The 15,069-nt window shown below is 42.2% G+C and overlaps 2 protein-coding genes across 2 annotated transcripts in view; one reads left to right on the top strand and one right to left on the bottom strand.

The window, feature by feature from the left end:
- Window positions 1-7,929, bottom strand: part of COL4A6 (collagen type IV alpha 6 chain) — a 97,528-nt gene extending 89,599 nt beyond the window's left edge. Inside the window, exons 1-2 of the mRNA XM_040083750.2 lie at window positions 7,841-7,929; window positions 7,696-7,750 (exon numbers count right to left, since the gene is read on the bottom strand). Coding sequence (XP_039939684.1) covers window positions 7,696-7,750; window positions 7,841-7,854 — 69 coding nt within the window. The 5' untranslated portion in view covers window positions 7,855-7,929. The remainder of the gene's footprint in view (window positions 1-7,695; window positions 7,751-7,840) is intronic.
- Window positions 7,930-8,505: 576 nt separating this feature from the next.
- The window catches only part of COL4A5 (collagen type IV alpha 5 chain), a 63,486-nt gene continuing 56,922 nt past the window's right edge, over window positions 8,506-15,069 (top strand). Inside the window, exon 1 of the mRNA XM_040083749.2 lies at window positions 8,506-8,610. Within this exon, the coding sequence (XP_039939683.1) occupies window positions 8,521-8,610 (90 nt within the window). The 5' untranslated portion in view covers window positions 8,506-8,520. The remainder of the gene's footprint in view (window positions 8,611-15,069) is intronic.

The raw sequence follows: 15,069 nt of genomic DNA, 5'->3' as shown, positions 1-15,069 counted from the left end.
AAAGCTTTTTCTTTTCACCACCATATTAACATATTTTCTCTACATTTTTCTTACATCTTACACCTTTTCAAGTCACAGCAAAAAGCCAAGCAGCATGCGTAGAAAGATATTTCAGAGGCTATTTCCAGTTTAAGCCAAAACTACTTTATTAGGTTAAAAATGCACCATTCTTCCTTTATAAAAATGATCACAAGGTTTACAAGAAGAGACAGCTGTTAAAAAACTGTGTTTCTGATGAAAACAGATAGAAAACTTTAGTTAAATGGCAAGCAATGTGCTTGCGTCACACCTATTCCCCTAGCAGAGCAAAAAGCATACGCATTTCAAAAGTACCTCAGAAACAAAGCACCTTACTTTTGCCACCCAGGGTTTACTAGAAATCATCTCAGTCATCCCACCAGACCAAGGCTCAGCACACTTCTATCACTTCTGGTAATAAAGGCTCAGTATTTTCTACGCAAAATGCTGTATGCACTGTGCAGCGCAATCCAGGACCTGCCAACCTCACCTTCCAGCCAAATCCACACAGAGATACACTGATCTTACAGACAATGTCCCAGCTTTGCAACCCCTCACACACACTTTGGAAATAGCCTCAAACTTCACAAGGAATGCTGAAGCTGAAAGCCTACAGGCTCCTTTTATGGGAAAGTCTGAAGACAACTATAAATTCTTAATTTTCCAGGCTTGCTTTTTGCTCCTGCAGGCTATGTTCTTCCAGTTGAGTTACACCCTGCTTTGTGGATAGCTTTAATCATCCAAGTACAATACAATGATTCACTTTCCTATTGTTTTGATGTGTTTCCACTACAGCAGCAGCAATAACCCCAAGTTGCTTAAAAAAAAAAAAAAAAAAATATATATATATATATATATATATATATATATATATATATTACAGAGCAAATGCTATCTGCACAATACTTCACAGCAAAAGTTTTATATGAGGACAACTACTACAACTTTAAAATGGTCCTGCTCCTCTCTTTGGGAAAGTCAAGCCATTATTCAGTGTGCCACTTAATCTATTTAACTTTGTTACAGTAATGATATGCATTTATATATGCATTTATTAAAAAACAGCTTTCAGCTTACTCTGTACAAACACTTTATCCTAACCTCTAGAAAGCTCCAGGTTTGGATCTATCTACCCGCAGAAAAAAAAAATATGCTAAGGAAACAGTTAATGCTGCTGCTACCTTGTTTCTAACCTTCCTCCTTCAATGGAAATAGAAAAAAAACCTGAAGAAAATTAAATATTGGTTTCATATCTTACAGAAATTTCGATGTATTGCCTTTTCTAGCTAGTTCCCAATTAGTCCAGCTATGACACCTAGATGACAATTAGATTTGACCTGCGTTATGCATCCCACTGGGGTCTTGCCAAGAGCTTGTGTCAAGCATGGAATTGTTTGTTCCTACACTAACAGGGAAAGGAACAAACATTAGGTGCAAACCTCTTAAAGAGATCTGTGCAAGAGATTCCTGGGAAACAGGCACGGACACGTCCTCACTGCTGCTGGGAGTGAGGCATCAGAGAAAGCTCTGCAGGATTAGCAGCAGGGTACTGGCAGCCTCCCTGGCTATTAAAGCACAAAGGAGAGACAGAAAGGCAGAGGAGCTCATGAGCACGTTGAGGCAAGGGCTGGAGGCTGTATGAACCACAGGAGATTCCAGACAAATAGGAGAAAATAGAGCAGGGAGTGAATAAGGCAAACTCAGAATACTGTTGCTACTGACATCTCAGTGGGCTGAAGCAAATCAGACCAATTTGGTTCACAGAGTTGATACTCTCAGTGTTAAGGTAACCAAGTGAGCAGAGATTGTGCAAACTGGATGGTGCTGGTTTAGTGGCCCCAAGAGGTTGACACAACCAAAGCTAATCAAAATTCTGCAGAAACAACAAGAAGAGAAGCATGGACCAGAGGGATGTCTACAGCTTTGTATCCACTTGGGTATGAGCCGCATCAGAAGGGCAGCAAAGGCACCTCTGACCAGCAAGAACTGTTAAAAAATGAGGCAAAGAAGCCAAAGAAGAAGCAGATCCACAGAACAGTTCCCTTGACTTGGTATTTTTGTTTCCTCTTTGTGTTTCTTCAGACCTGAGAGGAGAGGAAACCATTCTGAAAAGATGGATTTGATTATAAGTAGTAGATTACTGCTAACAACTTCTTAAAGTAGAAAGTTAAACGCAGCTCCTGGAAACTGCAGCAACACAACTTCCACATAAATCGCACCATCAGAGAAGAGGAAGTCATAAGGAAAGGCTCAACTGCAGGAAGCCTGTGCAAAAAGCACAGGAACAAGTTATTTGCTTTTCCAATGTATTTTCAGATTTATTGCCTACACCTCTAAATTTCCTTTTTTGAAAAGTACAGGCAACAAGAACTGCATGATTCTGCTCTAAATGCTCTTTCTGTTCAGACATGTAAACGGAACTAAGTCTGTAAAGCTCAGTCAAGGTTTATAGATTTTCCAGGAAAGTGAGAGCCTTTTTGGGTTATATGAGTATCTAGACCAAAAAAAAAAACAAAAAAAAAAACAAAAAAAAAAAAAACAAAAAACCAAAACAAAGCCCCAACCACCTAAAGAAATGAAGTCCATAATGTCAGTGTCTGACCTCCCTTCCCACTGATCTTGCAGTCACTAGCAAGACTGCATTTTGCAGGTACCCTCTAACAAGCAATTCAGCCTCCTTTTAATCCCTTTTGAAACACAGACTGACCTTGCTTGAACAATCCCTTCCACAGCTAACAAGAGAAAAGCTTTCATTTTGCTTTTTCCACAATAATAGTCCTTATTTTGAGACTCAATTTTCAGACAGCTCGAAAATAATCTATCAATGAAAGCTTAAAAAAATTCTTATTTTTAGTTCTTAGTCATCATTATAACATTTGAGCTGAGATACAAACATTACCAAACCCTACTCATGAAGGGAAGATTCTCTACAGCAAAGATGGACAAAGGGAGAGAAGCCCCAGCATGAAATGCTCTGCCTCCTTTAGGGACACCAGCATAACAAGAACAGTTCTTAAATCAAGGGAACACAGTGGCTGGTGCCAATGACTGTCCAAAAAAAGGAAATAAAATGTTTCTTCAGGTCACACAGTGCCTCTCACACCAGAGCCTTAAATGGATAACGATATCACAAAAGCTGTTCAGAATACAAGCACATGCGTTACTTCATTTCATAGCTCTGTAACCTGACACGGGATCTGAGTGCCAGATAAAATGCCACTTGCTCAGTTGTCTTCAGCACGCAGAAAATATTCAGCAAATCAGCAATTATTTGTTCAAACGGGAAAGAATATTTGGCTTTAAATGAAAATTTCCCCTAAAGCGCAACATCTTAGCAAGAGCTAGAAAATTAGCACTGTCATCAACAATCAGCTTCTATTTTTAGTAATTTTCCTTATTTTGCTACAGCACCAGAGTATAATTCTTATTATTTTACCATAGACCTATTGTTATTCAAACTTGACCTTTGCAGAAGGACTATTCTCAATGCAGTACATGAATCTTCACCAATAAGTGTCTCCACAGCCACGCATTCTTACAGATTAGAAGCTGCCTTATCTGGCAAGCAAATCCTGAGATTTATAAGGTTAGGTTGATATTTTATATTGTTTCTTCAATTCTGTAGACTCCTTCCTCATAAAAGTAACTTTACTGTAAATACTAGGGTTTTTTTTTTTTTCCCGATAAAGTTTATGGCTACATAAAGATACAACTGTAAAAGTCAAGTTACAGAAGGGGGTGCATGCTTATAAATACTGATAAAAATGGCAAAGGAAAGGTCAAAACTTTTTAAATATCTCTTAATAGAAAGCATCATGCTTGCAGAAATTGAATTGGAAAGAGTAACAGTAAGAGCTGCAACTCTAGTTTTAAATATCCATAATTAAACAGCTAATTTTTCCCCTGTCAGAGGCTCTGAAACAATATTTATTTATGACCTCTGAAAACAAGGAATTGAACTCAATTAAGCTGGTCCAGTACATTTTAAAGGAAAAGACACTATGAAGCATTTGTATCATAGATATAAAAACAATAGAAAACACACAGAAAACCTGGGATAGATTAAGACATAGATAAATAAGATCACTTGGGCTAGCTTGTCACAAACTAGCAAAATTCAAAACAGAGCACACTTCCCAGAACTGGTTTTGGCACACAATTTTTGTTTGCCTTACTAGGATACTGAAGATGTTCTGCTGAACAAGATATCAAGTGCTAGGAGAGGGAAGTGGTTCTAGTTAATCTGCACATTTATTAGCGAAAAAAACCCAAAAAAACCCAAACGAACAAACCAAAAATAAAGAAACAAAACCAAACAAAAAGACCACGGAACAGCAAAAAACACCACCCAGATTTGAAAGGGTTGCAACAGTTCGTGAAGTCTACTCACAGAAGAAACCTTACTGAACTCCACCTGAAAGCTCAGTTGTTCCAGCAGAATATGTCTGACAATAAGTCCTCACAGTAAGTCCTTAAAAGTAGTTCTTTAGGCTATCACATCAAAATGATGATATATTCCAAGGGTGCTCAATTAGCTCAAGAAGAACAGAAAGTGAATAAACGAGGAGCTTCCATCTCACCTGTATGCCAGGTGTGCTCTCAAGGGGGCACAGAATGATTGCACAGGACTATGATGCACCCAGCTGAGGGCTTTGTGAAGGGCCAGGAATCTCAAATGTCATTACAAGAGGCTGTCTCTCGGTTTAGTGACCATTTTCAGCACATGCTCCAGCTTGCATTTATGACCTCCCAGAAATATCAGCAAAACTCTGATTATGCTTTTAAAAGTCTCTCTCCTAAAGGCTCTACTCTGCACTGTAGCCTGCAAAAGCCTCAGGGGAGGACAGTGATTAGCCAAGGCGAATCCCTGCCTCTCTTGCACTGTTCTAATATTTTCTGTTATCTCCCCCACCTTTGGACAAACTTTTGTCACTTGTCTTAGTGCAATGAACGTCTTGAAGACAGCGCTACATTGTTATTTTGTGTTTGCGCAGCTCCTTGCACTGATGCTCTTGGTTCATTATTAATGAAAAATATTGATAATCAAGGGCTGAAACCACGAATGAAACACAGCTTCTGGAGGGACTCCAGGGTGAAAGCTGTTAGGGGGAAACTCTTAGGTCACCCCCAGCAATTGGTCTACAGGGTAACAATCTCTCTGCCAAGCACTCCATGTGTAACAGCAAGTCATCCATGTTTTCAACATTTGCTTCAAGAAAACCAAGATCATGTTAATTTGCTTCATGTTACAAGACTAATTTTGTACTGCCATTCAAAACAGATAATGATTTATACCCAAGAAAAATAAATTATTAACTGAGATATTAATAGATACACATTAATATCTTACTCTTACCAGAAGGGAGATGACTACACCTCATAACTGAGACCTCTGAATCAAAGCCAGCTTTGATACCAGATGTGCCAGCCACTGTGTATACTGGTCATGCCCACAGTACCATTCCTGGAGAGTGCTCCAGAACTTGGAACAACATTTTAGTGATGTTTCTTTTACAACAGGTAAGTTATTAAAATGAGAGTATTTAAAAGAAAAACAACATGAACAAAGTTATAAATTACACCATCGTCAGCAACAAGTTGACTGTCTCTGTGAACAGTCTTCTAGAAGTTGTTACTCCTTAACCTAAAGCTTTAACCTCATTTTATTGACATTACACTTCACTATTGCTCCAGCACTTCAAATTATACACCTGGGACCTATCAAGAAGTGTTTCAGAGATCCTGGTTTTCCTAAGAAAGCTCTGTTTAGTGCAAGTTTAATCACCAGCACTTTTTCTTAAGAGCTGACTTCATGCTGGAAGGTGTTAGGGCACGTTTTTAAATCAGTGATACCAGAAAGTCAGTTACTAACATACTGCTGTATCTGAAGCTGACAAAAATATAGTTTTACTCTTTCCTGCTGGGCATGTTTGACAGCACTTTAATAGAAATCATTAAATCCATTATCTGCTTTGACATATAAAGCACTAAGTATTTTATGCACCTATTTCTGACTCTTCTTCATATTTTTAGATTGATTACACAGCAACTAAGATTTTCATTTTTTTCTAACCCTGAAGAAAACTCTCAGGAAGCCTTAGAAATATCATGTAGATACTAATTTTAATTATTGCAATCAACTTAATTGACAGGAGTCCCTTTACGGACAGTGAAAGATGTTGAAGAGCTAATGGAAAGCTGACTGTTTAAGAGATGTTTTCCCACAGGAATGGAGCAAAATTGGAGCAAACAATTGAAAATCTGCTGTTAGCTACATCTGCATCAATCAGTAATAATTTAACTCCCATGTCACATAAATTGATATAAATGATTGCAAAATGCGGCACATTTGTCTCAAAATAATTTCAACATTTGCCTTTAGAGTACTTACTTTTATAAAGTCACTTCTACCTAGATTCCACTGCAGTGAGAACTCTTAGAAGAACAGTTCTTGGTTTTGTTGAATAAAACTCCCTAATCTTTTAATCTTTCAGAAGATTAGAGCTTGTAGCTACCACCTGATCAGGATGATGAAATTCTACTAGTGCAATTGACGATGAAAAATGCAAAACATAATCAAGCCTTTCCTATTTATAAAAAGTATAAACCCCTCTGCTATAAAGCCTTTTCAAAAGATTTCTTCTCAGCTGCACAGAAGGGTTATAGACCCTTAAAATTTTAATCAAAAGAGTAGCAAAAGCAGTAGAAAAAGATTGGCTACCAAGTCAAGAACTCACGTTTCAACTGGTTTTCTTAGAAATCTGCCTGAAGTTGAATCAAAACAAACATGGTTAAAACATATTACATTAACATTAATTCAATATTGTATTTGCAATATAAAATCCACACCACAAACGTGATTGTCCAATCCTAATTTACATTAGAATATAACAAAGAGATGTTTTTGAACTGCTGACTGTACATCAGCTGGACACTTAATTTAGGCTAAAGATTTATTCACTAGTTAAGTGGGCTAACAATTGCAGATTCCAGTTGCAGAAAATCTATTGCAACACCAAAGAAGAAGAAAATTACGAACATTTAAAAAATCTTCAGTCCCCTACTACTCTGTTTAAACATTAATTAGGACCAACAAGAGAAAAACCATGTTTATGTCATAAAGTTGTCAGATAGATCATAAAGTCATTATTTCTGTATACCAACTTGGAATTGAAAGCATATTTACTAATCCATAGTCATGAACCTTGACACAACACTTAAAAGCTTAATCCTTTAATTTCCCACATCTCTCTTACTTAGTTATGACGTGTTCTGGACTGCATCCCTTGTGAACAAGGACCTAGAGGCTCCGCTTCTAAAGCGAGGCTTCAGAAGATGCTAAAACAGAACTAAAGGCAGACAGTCGCAAAGAGAAATCCTGGTCACGCTGTCAGACGCTAAAAGCTGTTACACCGCACACAGACGGTCCCAGGGTACTTTTCAGAAGGAGAAAAGTAAATATTTCAAAGTAGAGCAGGCGAAAGGCACAAAGGAACTCCGCAGTAAAGGTGTACGGCAATTAATAAAACAAATAAATAATCCCGCGCATCTTTTAGCGGGGTGGGGTGGGGGATGCATCTCATTTCTGGACGAAGGATGCCCAAACCCCCTTGGGGTTTGACCGGGCACGTTCACCTCCAGCGAGCACCGCTGCGGCCGGGACCTGCAGACACTTACCGCACTCGCCAGCTCCGCGCCCAGCCCGAGCAGCACCAGCAGCAGCAGCAGAGCCCTGCGGGAGGCAAAGGGACAGGGTCACGGCGAGACGGGGGGCAGCGGGGAGGGGAGGAGAGGTGAGGGGGCGGCCGCGCTCGGCACTCACCCTGTGCGCCCCATGGCCCCGCGGGCACCGCCGGAGGACGAGCAGGGCCCGCCGCCGCTCGGGGCGAGCAGGGCACGGTGCGACCGCTCCGTGGGCTCCTTCCCCCGGCGCGACGAGCCCCGGGATAGCGGCCGGCGCTGCCCGCTCGGGGTCGGTCGCTGGCGCTCCCCTCAGCCCCTCACGGCGTGCCCCGGCAGGAAGTTTGCACGGTCCCCGCCGAGGCGTCGCACCTGAGCTGGGCCGGATGGGCCGAGGGCGAGCCCCGCGCCCGCCGCCCGCCCCTCCTGAGGGGCGACCCGGCACTGGCAACAACTCCCCTGCCACCCACCCGCTCCGGAGACTTCCGCTGCGGAAAATAGTCCGGGCTCCGGCCGCCCGCCCGGTGGAGGTGCGGGGCGGGGAGAGGCGGCGCCCGCTCTTGGAGCCGACAAAACCGCGGCGCCCGAGGGCAGGGTGGGGGGGATTGTGGTCTCCTCGGGAAGGGGCGGTAGCAGCGGCGTGCCCCACACCGCCCGCCCCCGGAGCGGAGGAATACTGTAGTCCCGGGAGGACTTGAGCCGGGAGAAGCGGGCGAGTGCGGCAGAGGGGCGGCCGGTGCGAGCCGCCTGAGGGGAGCCGCGCTGCCCCGCCGGGCTATGCCCGCGCCGCAGGGCCGGCCCCGGAGCTCCTGAGCGGGCACGATGGAGCCGCGGCGCCGGAGCTGCAGCCTGGCCGCCGGCTGCCTGGTGCTGCTGCTGGGGTGCTGGGGGCCGCAGGAGGCGGCGGCGGCGGTGAGTGCGGGGCGCTCTCCTTGTTCTCCTCGGGTGTCGCGGTCCGTGCCGGGCGCGGTGTGGTGGAGCCTTGCGGGGAGCTTTGGAGCCCCTTTGGGATCGGGGTGGCTGAAGGTGGAATTCCCCTGACAGGAGCGCGGCGGCTCTTTGGGCGGGCGGGGGTCGGCGGCGAGGCTGGGCCCGCGGGAGGGTCTCGCTGGTGCTGGGGTTCCCGGGCCGCCTCTCCTGAGCAGAGCCCCGAGTTGCTGCCCCGTCGGGCCGGACCGCTCCCCGAGAGCCGCCCTCACGTCTGGGTTCGCCGGCGAGGGAGGGAGCGTGAGGCGAGGGAAGCCCGGGGGAGCTTAGTGTGGGCTCTGAAACCGCTGTTCCTCCGGGACAAAGGAGGAAAAATTTTCCCCCCTCAAAGAATCCCGTAAAGAGGTGTCTGAGCTCTTGCCGCTGAGCCATCACCTGCGCCCGTGAGTAGCACCTGGATGTGGCGGGGAGATGGAGCCGTGTGGGCATGGTTTGTCGGAGGACTGTGCCTCGCAGGCACTTGGGACTTGGTTTTCTCGAGGGTTGTGTTTCTCCTTTCCTAAAAACACAAGTGTTAGCGGAGGTGATAAATGTTGCGGTGTAGTAGAGAGCGCGCGGCCTGGAGGAGAGTTTGGGTGTCTGTCTTTGGAACAGGGATGCTATCCCGGCTTCCCTGGAGTGGCAGGGCCTTGGAACTGAGAGGTGGCAGAGGTGAGCTCTAGCTTCAGGTTTCAGGCTATTTGACTAGGACCTCTAGCTGTTAACAAGTGGTGAAATGATCTAAAAAGGCTCCCACTTTAAGCTGCATTAACTTCAGATTTTACTGTCCCGTTGCTTTTTAAACTTTTTTTTAAGTTTACTTGGAAAGGAACAAAAAATCCAGGTTTCTGTTGTTTAGGACTCCTTTCTAGTTGAAAAGTCATAATATGTTATGGTAATAGGTGCAGAGTATAATTCTGCTACTCCCCCCCCTTCAATTCTGTAGTTAGTGCTGACAAAATCTTATTTGTCTTTAGCTCTCCTTTGAAGTGCATTCCTTTACAGTGGAACTTTGTAGACCTTTCATCTGCCCTCTGAAAAAGCAAAGACCAGCCATAATATACTTCCTTCCTCTTCCACCCCTCCTGAGCGTGCCCAGGTGGGAACCCAAGTGTAAGTGATCCTGGTGTGGCAGCAGTGCTTGCTGATACCGAGAGCTGCTCGGCTCCACGTTGTCTGTACCGCTGCTTCTGGTGCTCTGTGCAGTGGGGCCTCCCCCCAGCCTGCCATAACCCCCACCCCAAAGAAGTTAGGCACCCACAGGACTTCACTGTATCAGCAGATTGGAGTTGAGGACGGGGAGATTTCTGTGCATAAATTTTCTTTCTTCAGGGAAATGTCCATGCAGTGTGTGTGATTGGTATGGGAAGGGGCCTGTGGTGACCCTGTAGGCAGTCCCCTACCTTGGGAGAAATGAAGAAAGGAACAAAACCAGGGGCAAAACTTCTGGTTCTTAACACCACCTTGTGCTGCAGCCTCTCTTTTTGGATTTGCAGTGACATAAGATTAACTGAAGACCCAAGGGCTAAGTGGGGTGTGGAAAGAGATGCCTCTGCTCCAAACTGCAATAATCCCACTGGTCTTTTGTAATATGGTTTTTCTAATGGTTTCTCAATACTTTGGTGTTCTGATGTTTTTTCATTTCCTGTGTTAACACTAAATGTTGCTGATCCTTATTAATGTGGATCAGCAATTTATTCTAGCCATTGTCAGAAAGGGTTGACTAAATGTAGCAGCATGTTTGGTACACATAGTCTCTTCTGTGAATTTTGTTTGGGACCCTGTGTCAGAATCATCCCCCCAAAAGGGCAAATTTGATCAAATGACTTCAAGTCATTCTGATGCCCTTATTCAAATAATACCTGAAATTGTTATTCAACATCATAACTCACATTTCCAATTAAAAAAAAAAGTATCTTCTTTTCTCCAGATTGTTGTAATAGTATTAGTGTGTAGTGTATTTCTATGTGATCAGTTACCAAGTGACAGAATACAGTTGAGAATCATCTGCCAGTGTGCCCACCACAGAGAAATCCCTGTGACTTAAAGAAATCCAAACCAATGTTCCACACTCAAGTAGGGATGGATCGGGTTGAAAACAGTTATTCAAGTGTGGTGTGGCAGGCTGGCAAGATGGATGTAATTTGTGTTTTAGGAAATAATGTTATTATTTGTGAAAGCTCTCTAAGTTTAGTTAGGATTTCTTTTTTTCCTTTCAGAGGTTACCATATGTATAAATACATGGTCTCATGTCAGTAATTATAATAGGCATGATTAATATGGTTAATTTGATGGTCATCTGTGTTTCTCTTGTTTGTCCTAACTATTTTATCATGGTAGCGATGGTGGCTGAAATTATTTTCCATTTCATAACTGGCTCTTTCTAGTTACAAAAGCTGGGTCTGTGAAAGCAGGAAGAAGTGGATGCTGGCTTTTAGGATTCAGAAGGTATTTCATCCTGAAATTCTGTAGATGTGTCTTGATTAGTCATGCACAAGATTTGGTTTCATAACATCAAGGCTCAAGGCCTCCTGCTTGCAACTTGTCATTTGTCATGGGTTTTGATTTTGATCTTGATCTTTCATGGCTTTTAGTTGAAGATATATAGTAAAAGTTATATCTCAAGTTGTGTTCTAGTATGTACTAAAATGCTAACAAATCAAAGGAATCCTGAAGAAAGCAGAATGTAAGAGCAATTTAGACCATAACAGAATCTTTCACAAAATCATTATGGGGTTTTTTTCAGTTTTTCCACATGATGGAAATAGAGTGGTGTTTCAGTGGAACTTCCTAGGCTTTCATTTCCCTGGTCATGAATGAATAATCTGTGCACTGGAAGCAATTATTAGTTACCTTTCATGAAGCAGAAAGGGAAATTTTCCTAGGACAAACTTAATTTATTTAACAGTGAATGTAAATTTATGTAGTGATTTTTTTTTTTCCTACTATGAATAAGCAGTGATGCTTACTGTAGTGCAATTAGCTGTCGTTGGGTTTACTTAGAACATGTGCAAACTTTTCTATATTACAAAACTCCTGAAATCATTAAGGGCATCCCAGCAAATCTAATGTGCATATTTTCAGTCTGGGGCAGAGTACAGGGAGGAATGTGTTTTGCACATGCAGTGAAGGTGCATTGTGCATTTTTACCTTTTGTTCACTGAGATTAAAAAGCTTCCTTTTCCAATGATGCAAACTCTCCACTGATCACCGCAGAACCAGATACCCAGGCAATATTCACGTGTATGTCCTAGGAATGGTATTGCACAAGTGCACTGGATGGAAAGCAGCCTCTGCCAGTGGTGATAATGCCAGACAAAATTATTTTGAATTAAGGCACTTCTTGCTGCTCTGCTTCATAAGGCTGTGTGGACTCAGTGACATTAAAAACCACTGGGGTGCTTTGAAGTTCCTGCTCAGTGCAGTGTTTGGCAATCTGGTGTTGAGTGCAGGCTTTTCAGTGCTGTAAAGCATCTATCCTCAAGAGTACCTGGAATAACACTTGCTCAGAAGACAGAGTGCTGATGCAGATTTAGGGGCCACTAAGCAGCCTTCTCTAGCCTCCTGCGAAACGTTTGCAGTGCAATTAAACCTTATTAAATGTCATTGGTACAGTGCAGTGTCTGAAAAAAAGACAATGTGCTGAGCATCCTGGGTATAGAATTGCTAAGTGTGGGGAGAAGAAGCTTCAATGTAATGTGAAATTGTCATCAGAACAAACGTAGCTGAGATGTAAAGGAAATATATTGCTTATTTTAAAAAAAAATTGCTTTGGTGTTGACTGAGTCTTTCTTGCCAGGTTTAAGTCTTTCTTGGACAACTTGTTGTGAGGAGCTGCAAGAAGCAAAGACTGCAGGATGTGATTTTTAATTTTAAGAGAAGCCAATGAAGGGCAATTAGATAATTGCAAAGCTGTATTACAGGTTTTACATTGTAGCTTAAGCCTGTTAATCCTTGACTCTCTCTTCTTCCAGGAAGTATGATGCTGAAACTAATGTATTGGTAGACATTTCTTTAATCTGCTTCAAAAAGACTGATATTGTGTGATTCCTAGATGTGAAACCCTGCCTCTCTTTTTCCATGTTTTGAGTAGGAGACTGGACTGAGTAACCCCAAGGCTCCTTCCAGACTGAATTATCCTAAAAGTCTAAAATTACGTGGAAGTACAGTTGTGCTCCTAGGTGTACTTTCTGTTAAGACAATTTTCTTATCCAGTAATCAAAAGTTAATCATAATTCATTACGTTAAATTGTGGATTGGAAGGTATCAGATGAAACTTTTTTAAAATTTAGTTTCAACTTGTCAAGAAATTGTCTCTTAGGTTTCAGCACATAGCATTCAGGATTTTAATTTGTATTCCACTTTTGTGGAGGTGTCTTGTGAGGCGTGTGTTTGTAGGTGTATCATTCTGTTATAATGGAACAGAAGAGATCTTGTAGCTGCAACATAGACAGTGTTTAGGGGTTTTGGTTTGGGATTTTTTTATTTGAGGAGTGTGTTAGGAGTTGGAAAGAAAGGAGCTTTAAAGCTATGGATTTCAGCTCGCTTGAAGGTTCTTGGTTATTGCAGCTCTGCTGTTGGATTTCTTTGTCCCCTCCCGTTGGAGGACAAGGGAAGTAGTTTAGTCTCTCCTCTGTATTTTGTTTCTTTTACCTAATCTCTACCGAGAATTAAAATGTTAGAGTTGAATTTCAATCTCTTCTCTCTCCTAGCACTGTAAAGGGCATCTGTGTGCAAGCCACTTTGCTGTTTGACTTTTGGTTCTAGTTTATTATCTACAGAGTGATTCCTTTCATTGAGGTGTAGCTAAACCTGCAGAACTGTCCTACTCTAGTCTAATATGACTCCAGTGGATACTAGATAAGCTTTGCTGCTGCAGCTCTGCTGAAATCCTGCTTTTCCCCTCTTTCCTCAAGATAAGCCAAGGTTTATTCACTTCCCTGCCTGAACAGAGGTTACTAAGTCTTTTTGCCAGTCTGTATCTGTCAGGCTTTTCTGCTGAAATGCATTAAACCTGTTGGAAAGTGTGTTTATTCTAGGACTGGCTTTAGTTGTTAGCAAGGTGAATCTTAATTTTAAACCACACCATTAATTTAGAGAAAGATATTTATGCTGTACTGCTTCTTAGAGAATTTAGGTGCTTTTAGAAACCACGCTTGGTTTTTGCTGAAGTCTATGGATGTGGTAAGACCCCTCTTCTCCAGGAGGAACAGTCAGCATGGAGGAGATCCTTGGTTTCTGTTGATGTGCTTCACTGGTATGAAACCAAGACTTTGATCTCCTGACATCTTTCTCTACTGCAGTAGTTGAGTCTCTCCTGCTGTTGTATTTGGAGATATAGATAGATAAGATCACCTCATTGCCTCTGGTAGAAGAAAACAGATGTTTGGCAGGTCCATTTGGTGCTGTTTGCTGCACAGTCTCACCTGAGAGCCATGGCAAATAACCAGAGCTGCAGTGGAATGGCTTCATTTCAAAGATTCACAAGAAACACAAAGCTTCATGCTATTGCAAAGTATAAAATTTGGCTTTATCTGGCAACTGTGGTGCTAAAGTGGAATAATCTACAACACTTGTACTCAGAGAAATTGTACTGAGCCCTTGTAAGTGATGAGGTTTGAATGCTGCTTCAAGTCATTATCTTGATGTTTGGAATAATCAGTTACCAGTGGGTGCTGTGGTTTTTTGCTTGCCTGCAGTGCTGTAGGCTGACAGTCTTTTTTTCCCTCAGTCAAATCCTTCATGCTTTTCTTACAGCAGGAGTTTTCTACTTTTCTGTCTTAATCTAGAAAGATATGACCGAGTCTTACTTTGTATGGAGTAGTAACTTAATTTGTATTATGGTATAAGCAGAGTGATGCAAAACTTGTGACTTGGAATCCAGGACTACTTAAAAGTAGTTAAGGAAACAAGGAGTTATTATATATGCTGGACTTGCCTGTATTTCTCCAGTACTCTGCAAATGTCAAAAGTCTACAGTATATTCAGAATAGTTTTATTTCTATCTATTCTGGTTCCTATCCACTCCAACTCCTGCATTCTATGTGAAAATATAGCAAGCATTAGTTATTAACTACATTAAGCTGTCAAGCTTAGGCAACCATTAATTCCAGTTATAGCTGATTTTTTTGTAATTCACCATGTTGGCAATGAAGGCTTGTCTTCCTTCCTTAGGAAAGTCTTTATTTCATGAGTCATGAATATATTTCTATCTAGCATCAGTCTGTGTCTGTTAAATACAACATCAATTCTTCAAAAGCAAACCTTCTTCTTTATGCACTTAAATCCCCCAGGAATCTGACAGAAGGGAAGAAAATGACCACCCTGAACCACGAGCTGCGTTCTTTCTACACCTTGAATTAAAGTAGCAATTTTGAAAACCCACAATTAAATTGCTTTACTTAA

This window comes from Hirundo rustica, chromosome 21 (assembly GCF_015227805.2).
Source record: "Hirundo rustica isolate bHirRus1 chromosome 21, bHirRus1.pri.v3, whole genome shotgun sequence".
NCBI classification, from domain to species: domain Eukaryota; kingdom Metazoa; phylum Chordata; class Aves; order Passeriformes; family Hirundinidae; genus Hirundo; species Hirundo rustica.
Note: the sequence above shows the minus strand (reverse complement) of the source record. Positions and strands in the feature narration are given on the sequence as shown.